Raw genomic sequence first — 23095 nt, forward strand, 5'->3', positions numbered from 1 at the left:
ATAGTCGAAGTAGAGAGGGTATAAAATGTAGACTGGCAATGGCAAGGAAAGCGTTTCTGAAGAAGAGAAATTTGCTAACATCGAGTATAGATTTAAGTATCAGGAAGTCATTTCTGAAAGTATTTGTGTGGAGTGTGGCCATGTATGGAAGTGAAACATGGACGATAAATAGTTTGGACAAGAAGAGAATAGAAGCTTTCGTAATGTGGTGCTACAGAAGAATGCTGAAGACTAGATGGGTAGATCACATAACTAATGAGGAGGCACTGAATAGGGTTGGGGAGAAGAGGAGTTTGTGGCACAACTTGACAAAAAGAAGGGACCGGTTGGTAGGACATGTTTTGAGGCATCAAGGGATCACAAATTTGGCATTGGAGGGCAGCGTGGAGGGTAAAAATCGTAGAGGGAGACCAAGAGATGAATACACTAAGCAGATTCAGAAGGATGTAGGTTGCAGTAAGTACTGGGAGATGAAAAAGCTTGCACAGGATAGAGTAGCATGGAGAGCTGCATCAAACCAGTCTCAGGACTGAAGACCACAACAACAACTATTACCAGTTGCAGAAAACCATATTCGTCAACCGCAAAACTTCGCTGCTGAAGGTGGCTAATGGGAAATATGTAAAACCTACAAGAAGATGTGTCATTCGTGTGGGTATAAGTGGCCATACACAGCCCTTAGAATTCATCATCTTACAAGAGTGTAGCCATGAAATCATTCCCGGATGAGACTTTTTGAAAGCTTCTCAAGGAATTATAGATTGTGGTCGCTCGAAGATTATGCTAGATGAGATGAGATACTGTGGACAGGAAGATGTGCATACGAGTGTGCAGAGACTATGTGTGCTGGATGAAGTGATCATTCCTGGAGTCAGCACTAGACAGGTAGCTGTCATGCATCAGCCCATGGATGTTGTAGCGGAATAAAAGAGAAGCATACCACTGAAGAATAACTTGGTCATTTGGGCCTCTGTTGTCTTGTTTAAGAATGGATTTGGTGAATTGTGGATAGTTAACTGTCGCCTAGAACCGCAGATGCTTCCAAGACGCATGTGCACAGCAAATGCTGAGCCGTTAATTGCAGAACAGCTGAGCGTCATAGAAACCTCCCATGCAGAGCCTGTGGGTGAAATCAGTGCTACCACTATGATTCAAAATCTTCTAGCTCGACTATCACCAGATCTCACTACAGAACAGAGGAAGCTACTTGCCATTTTTCAAGAGTTCTCTGAATGCTTCAATCCACAGGTGAAGATCAAATTAGACAAATCGATGGTGAAGCACCAGATTAGCACTGGAGACCATCAACCAATAAGCCAGAGAGCGTACAGTGTGTCAGCAATGGAACATTAAATAATTCACGACTAGGTAGAGAAAATGATAAATAATGACATCATTCAGCCTTCGCAGAGCCCATGGTCGTCACCAGTGGTTCTCGTCAGAAAGAAGCATGGCAATTGGCGCTTTTGTGTTGATTACAGGAAGCTTAATAAGGTAACTAAAAAGGACATTTACCCTCTTCCACGAATTGACGATACACTAGATTGTCTGAAGGGGGCTAAGTATTTCTCAACCACGGACATGTCCTCAGGATACTGGCAAATTAAAGCAGATGAGCCTGATAGTGAGAAAACTGCATTCATCACCCCCGAGGGCCCGTATGAGTTTAAGGTAATGCTGTTTGATTTGTGTAATGGACCAGCAACTTTTGAATGAATGATGGACAATCTTCAAAGGCACCTGAAGTGGAAGATGTGTCTTTGTTATTTAGATGACATTACAGTCTTCTCAGAGACATTTGATGAACACATAAAAAGACTGAGGGCTGTTCTTAAGTGTCTCTAACAAGCTGGACTGTAACTTAATCCAAGAAAGTGTCTCTTTGGAGCAAAAGAAATCAAAATACTTGGGCACCTTTTGTCAAACGAAGGTGTGCGGCCAGATCCAGAAAAGGTGAGAGCTATAACGGAATTTCCTATTCCTAGAAGTATTAGAGATGCGAGAAGCTTCCTCAGATTGTGTTCTTATTGCTGTCTATTTATCAAAGACTTTTGTATCAAAGCCAGGCCACTCTAAGAGTTGCTAAAAGTCGATGCTAAATTTATCTGGGCTAGTAGTGTCTCTTTGGAGCAAAAGAAATCAAAATACTTGGGCACCTTTTGTCAAACAAAGGTGTATGGCCAGATCCAGAAAAGGTGAGAGCTATAACGGAATTTCCTATTCCTAGAAGTATTAGAGATGCGAGAAGCTTCCTCAGATTGTGTTCTTATTGCTGTCTATTTATCAAAGACTTTTGTATCAAAGCCAGGCCACTCTAAGAGTTGCTAAAAGTCGATGCTAAATTTATCTGGGCTAGTAGTGTCTCTTTGGAGCAAAAGAAATCAAAATACTTGGGCACCTTTTGTCAAACAAAGGTGTATGGCCAGATCCAGAAAAGGTGAGAGCTATAACGGAATTTCCTATTCCTAGAAGTATTAGAGATGTGAGAAGCTTCCTCAGATTGTGTTCTTATTACCGTCATTTTATCAAAGACTTTTGTATCAAAGCCAGGCCACTCCAAGAGTTGCTAAAAGTCGATGCTAAATTTATCTGGGCCTGTGATCAACAAGATTCCTTCGATGTGCTGCGAAAAGCTCTGATGACTGACCTTGTACTTGGTCTGTATGATCAGAGAGCACCTACAGAACTACACACAGATGCCAGTGGGTATGGGATCGGTGCTGTTCTGGTGCATATTTCGGATGGAAAAGAGAAGGTTATAGCCTATGCTTTTACGACACTTACAAAAGCCAAGAGAAACTACTCAACTACAGAAAGAGAATGTCTTGCTGTGATCTTGGCCATGTGCAAATTTCGACAGTATCTCTATGGAAGGCCATTCACAATTGTTACAGACCATCATTCACTTTGTCGGTTGACAGGTCTTAAGGATCCAACAGGGCAACTCGCCAGGTGGGCACTACGTCTTCAAGAGTATGACATTACCATAGTGTACAAAAGTGGAAGAAAACACAAAGATGACGACTGTCTTTCAAGAAGCCCTGTGCAAGATCACGAAGACTTCGATGAAGATAGTGATAGTTTCGCTGCACTCCAGGATCTCTCTGCTAAGCAGAAGGACACCAAGATATCTCAAATTATGCTTGCCTTAAATTGGTCAGAGGATGTGAAATGACAATTTAAGGTAGTTGATGGATTAATTTGCAAGAAAAACTTGACACAAGACGAAAGAGGTGGCTACCAGTGATTCCTAAACAAATGCGCTTAGATGTTCTACGGAAATTTCATGACAAACATGAGGCTGCACATTTAGGATTTACTAAGACATTCGATAGGATCCGCAAGAGATTTTTCTGGCCAGGTTTATTTAGGAGTGTCCGTGACTATGTGTCGCACTGTTGAGAGTGCCAGAGAAGAAAGGCAGGTCCTCAGAAACCACCTGGCCAACTCATACCAATTCCACCAGCCGAAACGCCTATCCAGCATGTTGGAATTGACCTCCTCGAATGATTTCCAACGTCTGCTAGTTGCAATAGATGGATTATTGTTTTCACTGATTATCTGACATGCTATGCCATTACAAAAGCCGTGAAAAGAGCCGAAGCATTCGAGGTAGCCACATTCATTGTGGAAGACATTGTATTAAAACACAGTGCCCCAAGGTCGTTAATTACGGATCGAGGGAAAATATTTCAATCAAATCTTGTGCCGTCGCTGCAACATTACTCATCACATGACGACTGCCTAGCATTCGCAAACTAATGGGCTTACTGAATGCCTTAATAAGAACTTGGCTGACATGCTATCAATGTTCATCAATGTTGAGCAGAGCAACTGGGATGAGCTGCTACCTTTCGTGACGTTTGCCTACAATACCACCCAACAAGACACTACAGGATTTACGCCATTTTTCCTGGTGCATGGGCATGAGGCGACGATGATGATGGACACTGTGTTTCTGTTATATCCTGATGACGTGGACGACGACTACATTGGCCAGGTGTTAACCACAACTGAGGAAGCTCATCAGTTGGCTCTACTCTGCACGCTCAAGAAAACAATAGCCGAAGGTATGACACGAGCCACTGCCCTGTTGTTTACCAGCCTGGTGACCTCGTCTGGATCTTCACTCCTGTTTGCAAGGTTGGTCTCTCTGATAGCCTCCTCAGGCACTACTTTGGACCTTATAAGGTTGTAAGACAGTTGTCTGATGTTACTTACGAAGTTGAAGATTTCGACCCCGACACAAGGTGACAAAAGATCAGAGATATGATCCACGTCCTTCGAATGAAGCCCTATAAGGATCCTGCAACCCAGGGTAAATTCTAAGCTCCAGCAACAGGCAACAAGCAGAAAGGTAATGAAGAACCAGCAACAAGGGGAAGTTCTAAGAAGATCACCGCCAGGCATCGGGAGTCGGAGTATGCAGGACCGATGACTCGTTCCCGGACTAGGAGGAAGTAACACCAAGACGCTGTTCTCTTAAGAAGGGAGCAATGTCGCAGAAGAAGCCAAGTAGCGCAGTCACTGTAGTGTGGTGGTTATGGTACTAGATTGTTGCATGGAGGGTCGTGAGTTCAAAACTCACCTGAACTGAAAAATTTTAATTTCTATATACGGTTAGAGTACTTTCTAGGAGTATCCAGAAATGGGAAAAATCATTGTACTGGAATGTTCTTTAGCTGTACATATACAATTTGTGTTCTGGCCAGAGGCAATTTGCTCCGCATTCCTGTATGTGTTAAGTGAAGTCAGTGTTCGCCATTCATCTGCTAACACCTTCCTCTACATGACATTATTATCAGCACACCTCTCGACACTGTGGATCTCGCAACATTGAATTCCCTAACAATTTCCAAAATGGAAAGTGACTGCAAGAAAGAAAACAAAACAGCACATATTGGTGTGTATCCAATTCTTGTTTAAAATTATTTGTCTGGGGAAACAAGATGAGAGAAACAATTTACCTACTGGTTTCAATGCCTTGCTATTGTTGTTGGATCCAATTACATGAAATAAAACAATATCAGACATTTTTCACAGTATAGCATTTTGTATCTCATTGTCAGTTTTAACAAGTATATAGCCTATGTCCTCAATCCAAAACCTGTCCACATAAAACTAGCAACTACCGTGAAGTTCCTGAATACATTACCTTTTCTTTTCTTAGGTGGGCCTTGTGCAAGGAAAATGTTTGTTTTCATCATTCAGTAGATACTTTGCATTTTTGTGACAACAACAGGTAGTAAACAAGGGACTGTTCTATTGTTACTAAAACGTGCAATATTAAAAAATTGTTTTAAGAACTCTGCTACAGGAATTGTGATTAGATGATGTATGTGTAAGAAATAGTTTTTTTTCATTATATTAAAACCCTGATTGCTGGAAGTCATCTGTAGCGTGACGTCACCATTTGCGGCTCCATGCCTTCATCTGTAAAAACAGAACTCTTATATGATCGCTTTGCTGTTGTTCGTCTGTCTGTCTGTCTGTCTGTCTGACTGTTAAGAACCATTATTCTCAGGAATGAGTGGATATATCAAGTTCAAATTTATGTCACATATTAAGGTCTATGGTCCCTTGAAGACGTAAAAATTTTAAGCTTCTAAGTCGTTCAATCAAAAGATAGTCAAATATCATATAATTTGATACTCGATAACCCACTCATCAAATTTATGGGGTGCTTCCCGTTGACCTAGAATCACGAAATTTGTCAAGAAGGAAACGAAAAAAATCTGAAAAATGTTATTTAGTAATTATATAACACAAAAAAATTGTTTTTTTGTCTTATTTTTTTTTATTTTATCCGCCTGTCTGTTTGTCCATCTGTCTGTTAAGACCCTTTTTGTCTGGGACAGTTACGCATATCAAGTTCAGATTTATGTTGTATACTAGGTTGTATGGTGCCTTGGTGGCATAGAAAAATTAAAGCTTCTAAGTCAATGCAATCAAAAGTTTTGGTTATTTGTGTCACATACTTAGATACTTGCAATCTATAAAACCCATAGGGTATTTCCTGTTCACCTAAAATCATAAAATTCGGCAAGGAGTAAGATTTCACAGTACAAATAAAGTAAAAAATGTGAAACTTCTTAAATTTTAATTACATCACATAAAAATATCTTTGGCCATTTGAACATACATTGCATCATCATCATCCATCGAAAGCGTAATAGACGAACATTACTGCATGCAAATATAAAATGTAGATTGTAGTCATGTTTTAGCAAGTAAATAAAAATGTTTTCTTAAATCTTCTCCCTCTCTAATATAAACTGAAATCCCCTGCTTGCTTCTTTTTGTATGTCCAGGCTAGTCTGAAGAATTTATTGAAATAATCAGCAACCAGTTCCCCAAAAGAAACTTTATTTCCTTAAGGAAATAAAATTTCTTTTCTGGATCTGGTTGCTATTTATTACGATAAACACAAATACAGTGGCTGAATACGGATAAAATACTAGTCAGATATTTTCATACGGTCTTGGAATTCTTGCCAGTATCGATGTCAATAACAGGCAAAAGTCATTGAGATTTTCGATTCCCAGGATGGATGAACTGTATACATACGTAATTAAGTTTGTATGGAACCCTCAGTGTAAGCGTCTTACTCACACTTGTTTCCTTTAGCTGCTGATATGAATGGTCACTGCAGCAGCAATGATGTGCCCTCTGAGCTGTCCCAGTGCTCTTGGGAGAAACTAATGGTACTTGGCATTTTTGATACAGTTCAGATACTTAAAATTCCTGTGTGTGTACTCTGTATATTTGTGCTATGTCATGCTATGCTCTTATTATGGTTGTTTCTGGTCATTTGCTGATTTACAGCCTAGGCAAAACAACGGCTGTCATAAGCAGATAAGCAGTGCTTTGGCTGCAGAAAGAGTAAATTCATTTTAGTGTCCTCTTTGTGTGTGAAAGGCTTGTTAAGGACCAGAAACTGTCGGGAAGCAGCGTCGAGAGGAAGTTGATGATCAGCTTCTGACAGGTCAATTTTAGAAAAATACTGGCCTCCAGCAAGTTTAGTGAACAGTTCTTCAGGACGGGGCATACGATAAGTGTCGATGAGGCATTGAGCATTTACAGTGGCTTTGAAATCGCCACAGAGACGAATATCACCATTTGGCTTAGCAACGACAATGACAGGAGAGGACCACTCACTGGAAGTGACAGGAAGCAAGACCCCTGAAGTAGTGAGACGATCTAACTCCCGTTTTACCCGATCACGAAGGGCCACAGGAATGGGTCGAGCCCGAAAAAACTTAGGGCAAGCAGTGGGTTTGAGCGTGATATGAGCTTCAAAGTCGTTTGCATGGCCTAATCCAGGAGAAAAAAGGGACGAAAATATCGTCGACAAGGAATCCAGTTGAGCTTAAGGAATAGCATCAGAGACAATATTGACAGAGTCATCTATGGAGAACCCAAAAACGCAAAAGGCATCGAAACCAAAAAGATTTTCTGCGTTGCTCTGGTCGACCACAAATATGGGAACAGTGCGAACGACAGATTTGTAAGATGCCTCAGCATTAAACTGTGCCAAGAGAGGAATCTTCTGTTTATTGTACGTCCGTAATTGCCGAGTGACAGGTGACAGGAGTGGAGAACCCAACTGAAGATACGTCTGAGAATTAATTATAGTGGCAGCAGAACCAGTATCCACTTGCATGCGAACATCTCGACTAAGGCTTTGGACAGTGAGGAATAACTTCCCTGAAAGGGAAGAAGTGCAATTGACAGACAACACAGAATCAGAATCAGCGTCATGTTCATGAACATCACGTATACGGTCAGATTTGCAAAAGGAAGACACATGACCTTTCTTTTTGCAATTGTGACACACAGCCCAACGTTGGGGACAATCCTCGCGTGAATGTTTCGTAAAACACCGCGGACATGAAGGAAGTTGCCGGGGGTTTTGCTGCAGTTTCTTAGCGGGTTGTTTACGGCTAGGCTCAGGCTGCGCGTGGGAGCGCACTGTGGCCACGTCGGCCGGCGGGGACGCGCCGCACGTGTCGTCAACAGCGCACAGAGGTTGTATTTCCCCAACATCACCCCACACCTCTATTTGCGCCCCAGCGGCGAGAGAAATTTCAAAAGACTGCGCAATGGAGAGAACTTTATCTAGAGTCGGATTCGCCAACTGAAGGGCACGTTGCCGAACTTCTTTGTCGGGCGCCGACCGGATAATAATATCCCGTACCATGGAATCGGCATAGGATTCTTTGTGAACGTCAGTAACAAATTGACACTTTCGACTGAGGCCGTGAAGTTCAGCAGCCCAAGCGCGATAGGATTGATGTGGCTGTTTTTGACAATGATAAAAGGCAACACGAGAGGCTACCACATGCGTTTGCTTTTGAAAATAGACAGACAGAAGTGAGCACATTTCGGCAAAGGACAAAGACGCAGGATCCTTCAAAGGAGCCAATTGCAACAACAACCGATACATTTGAGGTGAAATCCAGGAAAGGAACAGAGACTTACACGGTTGTTCGTCCGTGACATGAAATGCCAAGAAGTGCTGTCGAAGACGTTTTTCATAATCAGACCAGTCTTCCGCCGTCTTGTCGTAAGGAGGAAAAGGAGGTATAGCCAACGACGAGAAATGCACCGCATTTGACGCTGTTAGAAGCATTTGCTGTCCAAGGAGATTTTGCAATAGTTCCTCGGCAGTAGCCATGGAACCCTGTGGGTCAACGGTGAAAAGGAAAAATCCACTACCTCGTTGCCAATTGTTATAACGTCAAGTTTAACACATATATTTCAGAACGACACAACACATATAAGTCACAGAGTAATTTGACAAGCAAGACATGTGTACACGTTAGCATTTGAATGAGCACTGAGTCCCAGTCTAGCGGCCGCAGCTCGGCTGGCCGCTTAGGTGACGCACCTGCTGCATGGCTGGCAGACAGTGCCGCATGTAGAGGACGCGCGTAATTGCGCGGTGGCGCTTTGAATGATCGGCGAGTCACAACATAAATATCAAGCTATCAAGGCATCTCATCATGGTTGGAATATATCCAACAAATAATTAAGGACATTGAGTGCAAGTGCTACTCTGAGATGAAGTGGCTGGCATGGGAAACGAATTCACTGCAAGTCGCATCAAACTGGCCAGAAGACCGTTGAAGCAACTCCCTCACCCCAATTAAATCACTCTGAACCCTAAGCATGTTATTTGGTGGTTTATGTATTAGAAGTTCCATGCAACGAAATTGTGCTATTTGAGGTCACCAATGCATAGATAAATATGTCATTGTAATATGATCTGCTACAATAAAATGTGAGGTAATGGCATGTTAGTGGTTAAAAGTGGAACCATATTTTTATTAAGTGCAAAGATATGGGTGTGAATAAAAATTTCTCCAACTATTTAGACAAACGACGACTCTTTTCATTTCCATTTATTGCGTGAATTTGAAATGTCTGTTTAGTATGAGCATTGAAGCTATCCAAGGAAATAACTGATAAATTCAAACTTACTTAGTTTATGAGATATGTACAAACAGTGCAGCTGGTAATGTAGTGACCATGAAAGACTGGGACTAGGATTAAGTTCCAGCCCAGCCCCCCTTTTTTTAATGTACCTGTTGTCACAGAAAATGTTGAAGCTCTCTCTCGAACATGTTACAGTGGCCTTGACTCAACTGAAATATTCACAACTTCCTCCATCCATTTTTGAAGGCACCAATTTTCAGCATGTTTAAAAACAATCTGTGGCTGTGGAATGTGCACAAAATGCAACCAAAAACAACTGTTATTGACCACTGTGGATGCACAGAATCATGTGATCTGACAGGTGTGTGTGTGTGTGTGTGTGTGTGTGTGTGTGTGTGTGTCGGCGTGTGCGTGCACATGTTTTAGGAGAGAATGTCTATTATCAATGTAAAACCGACTTGTTACACATCATATTTAGAGTTTGCAATTATAATTCACAGAACACACAAATAAAATTACTTAATTAATTGATCTGCACCAACCATGTTGCCAACCAATGTCAGTATGTTCCACACTGCAGCCTATGTCCCATATGAAGGTGGCTAGAACATTTAATAAACAATTTTCAAATAAACAAATACACACAATGAAATTTAATTATCTTTCAATATTGTCAAATTGCTTGTGTATACTTGTGAAAAATAGCTTCCAGTCAAATATTTATTTACAAACATGTAGACTGTGTTTCAAAAGGGATTTCAGCATTTCCAAAGGAAACAGTTTTGATGCAGACTAGTTTAATTTTTTATTTATTCCTTACGGTGGTTGCAGTGTCGTTAATGTCCTGAGTAAAATTCATGACACAATGTTACTCATCTCACCTGTGCATGGAAAACACCACTTAATTGTTCACAATGCTGATGGTTCAGATGGCTCTGAGAACTATGGGACTCAACATCTTAGGTCATAAGTCCCCTAGAACTTAGAACTACTTAAACCTAACTAACCTAAGGACATCACACACACCCATGCCCGAGGCTGGATTCGAACCTGCGACCGTAGCAGTCCCGCGGTTCCGGACTGCAGCGCCAGAACCGCTAGACCACCGCGGCCGGCGTTCACAATGCTGAACATTAGAAAGAATTAGTTTTCACTGTGGAAGAGAGGTAACCATGAGGAGAGTACTGCCAACTTTCAATTTTCATCGCACTGTTAAAGCTATGAAGCACTTGGAATGGAATGCTTCAACTGGACAGATCATCATCTTGTTTGTCTGTGTTACCTTTTTCCAGAACTATCTCTGCAGCAGATGATTCTTCTGTATTACCACATACATTTGCATTAGCAGGCAAGGCACTTCCTGCATCTGTATTAGTTGACAAGGAGAAGTCAGGAATGTAATTCAATGCAGTTCTGGATACAAAGGCAGTATTTAACCACAGGGGAATAAGTGAAAGGAGCTTTCTGGCAATTATATGATAGAGAGCTGCATCTGCTGTGTGTGCTATGAGGCAACAGCGAACAGACTCCTTTTTGCTTCCAGCAATAATACGGACAATGAATGATGCATTTTCAACTTCTGATGGCTCTTGTTCTAGATGCTGTGAAATCAGTGTTTCTCGCTCCATCATAGGGAGTTTGGGATCTAATTTATGCTTTGTGGCAGCCTTCTTGCGCATATTCCACGTGTGCAGTACGGGTTTGCCGGAACATTTCCAACTACGTGGCAGACACTTAGTAATCATACAATCCTCCACAGATACTGGACCCCTTGTATCATCAACTGGTTCTACCTTCAACCTGCAAAATGTTTTGTAAATTAATGCTAATTTTACATACACATATACACAGATGTTTATACACAAATAAATACAACAGGATGCAACAATGAAAATTGCTGTTTTGAAAGAAAATTATATTTATTGTTTTAATTTATTATTCTTTCCCTACATAAATAGCAATTTAAAATGACATATTTTTAAATATGATGTCCAGCAAGTGATGTATTGTCAGTAAACTGATTTACTTGACTTCTGAAGTTATGGGTGACAGTTTCTAGCATAACAAGAAGTCCACAAGCTACTTTTTGGTGAATTTTCACCTTCAAGTGTATGAAGGTCCTTGGCTGTACAGTGTAAACAATGAATTTTAGATACCAAACTGAAAAACAAGAAAAGTTGCGAAGGGCTAAATTGGGCAAGTGTACCGGCCACAGAAGAGTGTCCATCAAAGAGACCAGGTGTACAGAGTACTTTTCCTACAAAATGTGTATGCCATGATGCCATCTTGCTGAAGACACACATTCCCAACATCATTTTTTTTAAAAGACTGGGCAAAATAAAATTATCAATCACACTGACAACTAGTTTGGAATTCATCATTGTACATTTGGTTTCTTAGAAAAAAAGTAAGGCACAATGATCTCTAATGTCAATAAAACACACCAAACAGTTACACATACTGAGTGAAGGAACTTCTCATGTAGTTCTGCAGTGTGCATCACATAGGCAGGCAAATTTTCACATGCATTATGCTGAACATCAAAATCGCATTCACTGAGTTCTTGCATCATAGCTATGGGAGCATAGGCCTCCATGAAGAATTCACCTCACAGAGCATTCAAAAGTTGAAGGGCAGCTGCTTGCTAGCATGCTGGGCATCATCAAGGAGATGCATGCTGGAATCTGACAATTAACTATGTAACCACTCTTTAGAGAGTGGTTATACAGAAACGAGTATTAGATTAAATTCTGTAATACAAAATGACCTAAGGGCCCAAAAATGTTAGTAGTATTTCAAAGTAACAGTTAGTTAAAATTTTACAAAGAGTAGATATTCGAAATAGAGTAACACAAAGCAGTACAAAGGGAATCCAAGGAAGATCTAACAGATCTGTGTTTTGTTTTGAATGTAATATATAAACCAATGCGCAATGTTGTTAGGCCTCTTGAGTTTTTGTTTTCACCGGTGGCGAGTGTGTTCACAGTTCTTCCGTGGTAGCTGGAATTTTGGAATTAGAAGCCTAATTAAATTGCATTCTTAGAACTGGATTAGACATTGGAGTGGTGGAGAATAGATTATTTTGGGATAAATTCAGAGAGTGAGTCAATTAGAGGTTACTGGGTATACGAACACTGATATTCAAGTGTATGGTGATTGTACGTGTTAAACAAAAAGCTACAATTGTATACTTATGATTGTGAAGAGATTTATTGACAATACGAAAACTTTTATGTTGAATTAAAGAGTTTATTTGCTGTATACGAATTATTAAAGAGCATTGGGACCGAAAATAGTTTGGACCTTATCACACTGGTATCTTTGCCACTTGTTGTCAAGGTGATTCTGCTAATAAACGTTAAAAGACTAAACTTGTGCTGAACAGACACTGAAAGGATTCGAACCCATAATTAATATCGTGTTGTGAGAATTGAGAAGCTTAGACATTGTAAGGTCCAGAGACATCTTTATAATTCATCAGACATTAATGGCAAAGGACAGTTTCATGGGAAAACACATCTTTGGTGATAGGCACACAAAGGAATGTAGTACTGACTGACTGTTAACATACCGAAACGATACGCACTAGGGTCAACTCTCCTTTCATTGCTCCCCTAATGCCATCTCTCATTAATTTAAGAACTTAACTGTGTCACTAAAACAGAAATATATGAGACATTCCCAGTGTTTACTGAATTCCATAATCAGCTAGTACATAGACAATAATATCTGTGAACATTCAAGGGATTCAAGGGTTAATGAAGGAAGCTGATAAACCTTTTTACAAACAGATTTAATAGGATTCAATGGCAGGGAATGGTTCTTAACTAGCTGGGACAATATACGGTATGCACAAACTTTTGAGATCAGCTCCGCTGCCGCGGGGAGAGGGGGGGGGGGGGGGGGGGGCGAAGCGGGCATTAGACCATAGGGCTTTACAACAAACATGTGTTTCTCCTTTGGTCAATGCACTGTAGCAACCACGGCAGATAGTAAATAAATATCCCCATCCACTGCTTCAAATGAGGCCATTCCCACCTTCAGTCTTTCACGCCTCTCTTTCTTGTGTCCCTTTCAAATCAGGAAGTTTCATTGTTGCAACACGTAATCAAAAAATAATATACTGGTAACTGTAGCAAGTTCAAGTTACAAAATATATGATTAGTAACTTTTAAAACAGCAAAACAATCTGGTCTCTGAGGAAATCCATTCAATGAACTTGTTCTCTAACTGCTTAATGCCTTTTCCACTAATCACAGCCAGCAGCCAGAAACAACTACTCTGTAGCAAGGAATGAAAATCTACTGAATGACATGGTGTAATGAATGAAAGTGAGAATAAACCACTGTTGGAGACTGAAAGGAATAGATTTTATAGATATTCAAAACTCTTTAACTACAGCCTCTAATAGTGAATGCAGTATCCAATATGAATCCTCTAGTTCAACATAAAAGAGTGATGTATGATATTTTGGTTGTCAAATAACTGATATAAACTGCATCATCCATGTTTCCAACATTAGAGCGACTCTGAAAGTTTGGAGAAAATAATGCTAAATGCTGTTTCCACAAAAAAATCATATCTAAGTATCACCTAACCTTATACAGTGTATTGGGTAGAAATGTCAAAAGGAAGACTAAGATATATGTACCTCAAAATTATTCCTACACCTAACATAAAACAGGACTACTCATGCCATTTTTCAACTTTAACATCTGTACTTTACTTTAGAGAGCAACTGGTTCAGTTAAAAGTTGGATATACTACTATATATTCCCATATAAGGAAATTTTATCAAACGTATGTCAGAAATTGTAAAATAAAGACATGGTGGCTTTGGTTACCCCATGATGTGGACTTACAAAGGCCAATAGTTAGATATCAATGTTTGGCTCACAGTAATTGTGATTAGGAAACTGAAGTTTGGTTCAAATGATCTGGGATTAGAGTAACACAGTTCATACGCTGTGCTAAACTCACATACCAAATGCCTTACACATGCAATATGATGAAGAAATTGTAAACAATTGAGGAGATTTTTTCAGAAGTCAGTTAAAAATCAAGGTTCTTGCTATGTTTGTCCTGTTGAAATGGTCTGGTCAAAAGCCAATATTTGCTGTTGATATAGGGTGATGAAAACTAAGAGTTCTTTCAAAATTCAATATTTGCTCTCAGAAAGTCAAAGCCAAAGTCAAGAAACACAAACTGCGCTTTGCTTCTGAGAAACCTGGAAGGGAGAACAACAATTTAGGACATCAATAACAATGGAGGACATCACAATCAATAACAACGTGAGAAGTGTTTTTTGGACATACAAAAAACATAAACTGTAGCTAAGCCCTTGCTATCAGAACCAACATTAGAAATAAATTAGTGGTTTACACACCAAATTAGTGGTTTACACACCAACATTACCTCCTAATTATTACTCAGTTCAAGCCAGTTTTGTCAGAGGGAGGTTTGTGCTAAAAGAGTAGCTGTTGAACTATTAGATGGAGGTTCATACAAGTGATTCAGAAATGGTACACATGTAACAGAGTGCTCAGGTGGTACGAAGTCCAAGTCGACAGTGAAAGCATTCAAGAAGTCCAACAAGAACAAGAAAATGGCAGCTATTGCTGTTCATGGGGGCTAGTAGACATCAGTAAACCCAAAAGTCTTAGGAAGGAAAGAACGCAGAGCAGCTGATCTCACTTAGAGCAATATAACAACTTTTCATCACTTAAACAAAATGAAACAAGATAAATTATTACTAAAATACATGATAATCACATCACCAAAAGATAGAGGCAGGAAGGAAGAATACTGTTCCAATGTTGTATGCGCCATAACATTTCAGGTAATGTCACGGATGTCCAAAGACAGATACTCAAATTTGAACACCAAATTTCATGTAACACGAGATTATAGACTGAAAACTCAGAGCGGGACTGCAGCACAACTAAAGATAAGGAAGTTAAATAAGCTATAAAGAATGATATCAAAGTAAACAGGTGTAGAGAGAACCACTATTCGAGGAAAAAGTCCAAAAGAGATATTTGCTATTCGAACTGAATACAATCTAAATGTGGAAACATTTCAGTAATTAAACAAAATAAATAAATAAATAAGGAAATCATCAGGCTTTCCAACTAGCTCTTTACCAAATTAAAAACATACTTTCTATCACTGCTTTAATTTGTCATATAAAACTACTAATACAGATATATGTTCAACATGCAAGACTGGTCTACTGAAATTAAAAAAGGAACAAGATCTGAAGTAAAAGAACCAATTAATAAAAAACCACAGGTTGCACAAACTACATGCAAAAACGTTCTATGCAATTTAACGAAGGAGGAAAATTCAAATGTAATTAAAAACATAATGTAATGGGATAGATAAAAACTCTACTCACCAAGCCGCGACCGGTGAAAACACATATAAGGGTACTTAAATCTGCAACCTTTTGGAATCAATGGCTCCTTCTTCTAGCGGAGGGGTTGAAGGGGAAGGAAGAGCAGTGAAGAAAAGGACTGATAGGTTTAGGAAATGGGGAGAGTTTGAAAAAGTTGCTCAGAGCATTGGGTCAGGGGAGACTTACTGAGCGGGAAGAGAAGCAAACACTGATTTGTTGGAGACTGCTCTGGGGAAGATTCGAAAACCTGAGAGCTTAAAAGTGGAAGCCAGGATAATAAGCAAGTCTGAGATTACTGACAAAACAGGTTGCAAGAGTTAATAAGAGCACAAAGCTAAGTGCATTACATGTGATCGATGTAGGAAGCAGGAAACATAGACCGATCTGCAAAGGAAAGATATACAAAACTAAAAGGGAGTGGACACAGGAGTAGTTACTGTGAGGAAATGCTGTGACTGAAGAAACTGACATAAATTAAAGCCAGGTGGATGGTGAGAACCAAGCATACGTTGTAACACCAGTTACCAGCTGCAGAGTTCTACAAAACTGGTGTCTGATGGGGGGGTGGGGGCATCCAGATGGCATGTGTGGTGGAACATGCCCCGCAACAAGATATTGTGTGTTACCAGTATACACTCTCCGCCTATGCCCATTCATCTTAGCTGATAACTTGGTGGTAGACATGCCAATATAAAAGGCCGAACATTGTTTACGTAACATTTCATAAACAATCTATGGGGTCTCACAGATATATGTTTTGCCAATTACGGGGCTGGTATAGGTGGTGGGAGGAGAGTGTATAGGGCAAGTCTTACATTGGGTACAGTCAAAGGGGTACATACCATACAGAAATAGGTGCAGAAGGAGCACAGGGTCTGACAGGATATAGCAAGAGATTTGGAGAATGACATAAAGCTATTGTGTGACGGGCAAAATATTAGACAGAATGGACCTCTTTTCAGGGCATGATTTTAGGAAGTCACAGCCTTATCAAAGTAACTGATTAATACATTCAAGACCAGAATAATACTGAGTGACAAGAGGTGTACCCCTAAGTTGTTTTTTGCAACGGTCAGCAGTACTAGGATTGGATTTGATGGCCCTGGAAATCAGCTTTTGAACTGGGCTTGTGGGGTAATTAGGTCCAGTGAAAGCTAAGGTGAGAATGGCGGTGTATTGCCATAGAGAATCTGCATCTGAACAAGAACGTTTGCCTAGAATGCCAAGGCTGTATGGGAGGGAATATATGACACGGACAGGTTGAAAACTGACAGAATGTAGCTTTCGTTGTTAGTAGGTTTAATGTGAACAGAAGTTTGCAGTTGACTTCATCCTCCCCGAAGGTGAGGTACACAGGAGTAAACATCTTCTTACTCTGTATTATTCTGGTCTCGAATGTATTAATCAGCTACTATGACAAGGCTATGACTTCCTAAAATCATGCCCTGGAATAAGGTCTACTCTGTCTGACATTTTGCCCACCACACCCAGATTAGCATTTGCCCCCCCCCCCCCCCCCCCAAATCACTGCAATACCCTGTCAGATCCTATGCTCCTTCTCCTTCTTTTTCCTTACCCTAGGGTTCCTAACCCCGTGACCATCCTCACTGTAAGACTTGCCCTATGTACCCTCCTAGCAGCACCTGTAACAGCCCAGTAACTGACAAAATACATACTACCAAAGGGAAAGCCACCTGTGAAATGACACGGGTCATGTATCAACTGTTACGTAAACAATGTTTGGCCTCTTACATTGACATGACTACCACCAAGATATCAGTCAGGATTAAAGGGCATAGGCAGAGCGTGTATACTGGCAACACACAATATCCTGTTGCAGAGCATGCTGTAGTCATGGCCTCACTGCCTGTTTCATCACACACACCATCTGGATTCTTCCCTCAAATACTAGTTTCTCAACACCACAGGTGGGAACTAGTGTTACAACATTTCCTTGGTTCTTGCCACCCACCTGCCTTAATTTACATTAATTCCTTCAGCCTCAGCATTTTATCACGGCTCCGAAACCTTGCAAATTTAAATTCCTTTATGTACGTGTTCTCTTGCTGCCGCTTTGTGAGTTGATTTTTTTATCTATCCCATTATATTATATTTTCAAATAAGGTTAAAATATTTTTTTTGTATACAATAGACTCGGGCAATACCACAGCTCTCTGTAGGTGAAGTATCATTTTCAAGACAGGTTTGGAGACACAATTTATGCATTATGATTCATTCCTGAACACAAAGAAAGGAAAGGATTGCTTTTCATATTTGGCTGGAAACAAAGACCGAATGAAGGGTTTTCTGCTTCATGTACCAGTCAAAATAAAAATATAGTAATGATGGGCACACTAACTGCCTTTACAGAAGAAAGCAGTATATTTAATAAGCTGGTGCATTATTTCCCTTTCCATGGTCACAGCCATATGCCTCATGACAGAGTGAAAAAAAAGGAAAGGAAGAAAGATATTCTTTCACTGACCGAATATTATAGTGCTGGAACAACATGGCATCATAAACAAACTAAATAAATATTGGAAAGCAAAGGATCTCATGTCCAGTACACTAAAAGCCCTATGATCTAAGATCCCTTAAAAATAACTGCTCAGCAAGTTTTGGTTTATGAAAAGTCTAAGAAGAAGGTATTGTTGTCATTACTGGACACTTATAATGGAAGTCCTGAAGAGGTTGAGTTAAGGAAATCCAGACTCTGAAGCCTGGCAGTAATGAAATCAGCCATTTAAGAAAAGAAGAACACGATCAGCAAGGAGATGAGAAAGAATGTCTTAAAACTGATGATGCATTTTAACATACCAGAAGGAGCAGATGAGTTTATGAGGACATTGTTGAAAAGGATCTGTAGGTTCCCAGTTTGTATTGCTGTTGCTAGTATTTTTAATTTCAATGATGTCTGTTGCATTTTGAATTTCTGCTTATCAAACATTTATGGAAAAATATTATACTAATGTGTTATATTGTGGTGCACTATTGTATTTCTATACAAAAGAACGATAAATAAGCTTTCTTTGTGATTAATGTTAAAGATGAAAAAAAGAGACTGAAAAAATCACACTGACTGCAAATATTAAAAAACTTTTAACTTCCATCTATGCATTTACAGACTTCTGAAAAAACCTGTCACTCTACTCTGATATAAAAAATGAACACTGAGAAAAATTAAACAGACAATCGGAATCATGCCTACAAAAGCAGTGTAAATGTTACATTACCTCATTTACATAATTAGTATTTGGGTATGATGTTTAAAAAACACGTTTCCTCAAAAATTTACTTTTTTGCCTTTATCAACTTTTGAAAAGGTGTTCCTCAATTACAGTTTTATAATTTTCATACTGTCGGCAGTGGCAGCTGATATTCACGTCCAAGTTTTCATTTTTCTCCTGCATTTCCACAACTGCATGAGAGTTCAGGTATGGAGATACCTTTGATGGCTTAACAGACAAATCCTGGCATGAAACATGTGGCCACATACATTACACATAACAGATGGTGGGGGCCATGGCTAGGCCTGGCAAAATTTGCATCTCTGATGCTTTTAATTCTCCTGCCTCAATCATTCCCGCTCAAAATGTAAGACAGCAGCTGAAGCAGCTGTGCACCAATGTTAATGGTCTTCTGCTGTGGTGCACCAATTACTTGGGTCAATTTTTAAACTTTTTACATTCTTCTTGAAACGCTCTTTGCAGCACTTCAGAGGAGCACCATGGGACCTTCTACCTGTGCTAACTTCACTATACAAAATTTATTGATGAAGTCTGTTGTTTCTCATCTGCTGGACATCCCCAATTCATTTGAGTTAGTGACCAATAATGGTGGCTTTCACCCTATACTTAGCCTTCTCACGAACAGTAGTATTTGATAAGAAGTCATCACATTTGATGTTCATAATGCATCTAAGTGTCTGTTGGTTGAGGTGTTCTAGTTTGTCAAGATCAGGGTGATATATTGTCTAGCTTTCACAACCACAGAGCAGGGTAGAAACAACAACTGCTTGACACACCAACAGTTTGGTGCATAGTGACAGGGAGACTCAGTGTACAAGACATTCAAAAGCAACATGTGTGGCATCCATCCTTTGCTTGATGTCCTTTTCCGATGAGCAATTAGTTTTCCTAGATAGAGGAAATGATGTATTATTCTAAAGTGTGCTAGAAATAGAGATACTGAAATTCAGAAAAGCAGTTTCAGAGCTGGCTGTGGTAGTACATTTTTTTTCTTTTGTGTGTGTGTGTGTGTGTGTGTGTGTGTGTGTGGTCAAGCCAAACCATTTATATGCAGTACTGAAACAATTTACATACAGTTGCGGCTCACTGGGTGTGTGAGCTGGAGAAGCATTGTTATATGCATACTGCAGTTCAGTTCCCCGAGTGAGGCTTGTGAACCTTTTAGAGTGCAGTCCGGACTGATTAAATAGCCCTCTGTCAAATTTGTATTTAAGTTCTATTCCTACACTGTTTACAGATGTTGCCTCATTAAGAATGGCTGCTAGGTACAGAGAAAAAAACTTTGGTGCGAGGACACATCCTTGTTTAAGCCCATTACTAATGGAAATTTATCTAGGTCACACGACACAAACGGTAATGACTTATGTTGTTTCCTGCAATTCTCCTGCAGTCTAAAGGCGATTCAACAGAATACTAGTAAAAATTTTACCAGCCACAGACAGCAATGATATGCCATGGTTTACTGCATATGCTTCAGTCGCCTTTTTAAAAATTTGGTGACAGTTGTGGAGCTCTTAATATCAGCCGGTACCTTAAAAGTTTCCTGCATTAGAAGAAACAGGGAGAAGAGTCTGGTTTTTAGAGGCAAGCCACCACTTTGAATGATCTCCAAGGGGAGGTTGCTCAGGTCCGGGTGCTTTTCTCGGTTTCATATTCACTAGAACCTAGCTGAATTCATGAAATGTCAGTGGGACTGCCGCACAATCTTGTGCTGGATGTTGTGACCCACATTCGAGAAAGTCATCAGCAGCAGTAGAAATACAGTTTAAGAGTGAGCTGAAATGGTCTTTCCTGCATTCAAGATGTCCTGACTGTCAGTGAGGATTGTTGTACTGTTGGCAGCTTTCAGAGCTCCTGATGACAAACAAACAGCCCCATATAATCCTTTTATTCCATATAAAAACTCTGCAAGTCAATGGCATCTGGCATCCACGCTCCAAACTTTGGCATCTCATTGACTATATCATCACTCAACAGTGTCAAGAAAGATGTCCTGATCCCAGAAACAGCTTGAAATGTTGATTGTTGCTGGACTGATCACAAACTCCTGTTCAGCCATCTGGGTATCCTCGCCCATCGTAAACCACATCCTACTTCTCAAATCATTCCATGAGAAAATTCAATATAAACGGCTGGTAGAATGAAACTGTTTGCTCTCTAGCAAGACACATTTTTGGACTGACTTACAAATACCACAGTTAACAGAACAGGTGTTGAACAAAACCGGACGACTTAAAAAACATTATCACGAAGACTGCAGAGGAGGTCATTGGTTTTGATGCAAAGAAGTAAAATTACTGATTTGATGACAACAATGAAGAGATTAAGAACCTCATAAGTGTCAAGTGGGATGCGTAACAATCTCTTGCTCAAGGTCAATCCTCCGCTGAAAAGAACACACACTTTCAAGGGCTGAAGCAGAAATGTCAAACTGAAAAAAACGAACTGGTGTCAACAAAAAGCCAAGGAACTTCCAAAGACTATCACTGCCAGGAACCTGCCATTTTTCAGATCAAGTTTATTACAAATGAAGCTCAAGATTTTTTGCTGCAATTTTGGCTTATTAAAGTTCACTTTTTGCAAAAGGGAATATATAGCATCTCCTATGAACTGTTATAGGCTGCACAACACTGACAACATTTTAGATGTGTACATCTATCTCATCATACACTATTGGGAACACAGTCATTTCCCAGTGATTTGGAGCTTTTCTGAAAAAATTTCACCTTTACACTTTTTCCTCAGGTTTATTTTTATTACGATGGCAAAACAGATTTTTAATATTTCCCATTTTGTCTCTTCGTCAACTGTAAGAGTGCCAATAGCACAAACATCAGGTTTAACATCATATATTCGCACTTTCCTTTCCTTTGTCACAACAGGAATTCCTTTTCTATATTAAACCAAGAATCAGACGAATTACTTAGAATTAGATCTGAATGAGAATACTGCAGCAAAAACTCCCCATTATCATCTCTTGAATCTGAATTACTGGCATTCTGCAGTGGGAACTCCACATTATTGTCTCCTGAATCTGAATTACTGGGGCATTTATACTTCTCTTTCTTGAAGTGCTTACTTTAGGTGCAAAGTTGTAGTCTTGTGCTTCCAAAATTTCTACTCCTTCAGTGCCTATTCCAGCTAGAATATCAAGTTTCCTTTTCTTCTGTACTTGGATGGGTTGGGTCTGCTCTCTTGTAGAAAACCTTCAAATGACTATTGCTAGAACAAAAATTTTCATATAGTTCTAAATTTACTACCTGGAGGCCTCTTCAGAAAATGTTTCCAGTCTAGATGCACAACCACTGCTGCTTTAAAACCAGACTTCAAGTTGTTCTTGATGGTTTCTTCACCTAACCCAACAACACACTTCATCGGAAGTCGAGGGAACTTGTCTTTAAACATAGCGTCACAGTTCTTATTTTTCAATTCATGTAAAATGTCATGTCACTTTCGTTACAATGGCCAAAAGAAAGCTACATTTAGTGGTTGGGTACAGTGTGTAGTGTGTACTATATGGGGGTGGCAGTGCAAACTTGATGGTTTTCTTGCATTCTTCAGTGATATGTGGTGGTAAGTGGCTTGCCAGGTTATCCCCTACCAGAATCTTAACAACCTTCTTGTCGAAAACACAGAACTGCTATATTCATGTACAAGTCTTCATATATTTCTAGGGTAAATTGTCAACTCTTAATCTTTTATAGACAGCACCCTTTGGTAATGTTTGGTCTATATGTAATACAGATTTCCTGCCTTAAAAGTGATATAAGAAAAAAGTAGGATTCCATCAGCACTTCTCGAAAACTTAACTGATGTGCTTAAAAACTTCGAGTAATCACTAATGACTTCAGGATGGCATGTGTCTTTTCTAACTGCAATCCCCCCCTTTTTGATGGTCATTTGCCCTGTTTGTTTCATCATAATTCACTATCGTGCATCGGTCAAGGTCCAAAAGCTAGACTATGAGCTTCATCAAACTAACTGTTCATTGTTTCTTTGCTCACAGCTTCCC

At 39.8% G+C, this 23095-nt stretch overlaps 1 protein-coding gene across 2 annotated transcripts in view; it reads right to left on the bottom strand.

The window, feature by feature from the left end:
- LOC124615396 overlaps positions 1–23095 on the bottom strand; it is a 244114-nt gene that overhangs the window by 29858 nt on the left and 191161 nt on the right. Inside the window, exons 11-12 of one of the 2 annotated variants that reach the window (XM_047143226.1) lie at positions 10721–11238; positions 9981–10040 (exon numbers count right to left, since the gene is read on the bottom strand). In XM_047143226.1, the coding sequence (XP_046999182.1) occupies positions 9981–10040; positions 10721–11238 (578 nt within the window). The remainder of the gene's footprint in view (positions 1–9980; positions 10041–10720; positions 11239–23095) is intronic. The other variant, XM_047143227.1, reaches the window with a different exon arrangement.

This window comes from Schistocerca americana, chromosome 5 (assembly GCF_021461395.2).
Source record: "Schistocerca americana isolate TAMUIC-IGC-003095 chromosome 5, iqSchAmer2.1, whole genome shotgun sequence".
Classification (NCBI taxonomy): Eukaryota; Metazoa; Arthropoda; class Insecta; order Orthoptera; family Acrididae; genus Schistocerca; species Schistocerca americana.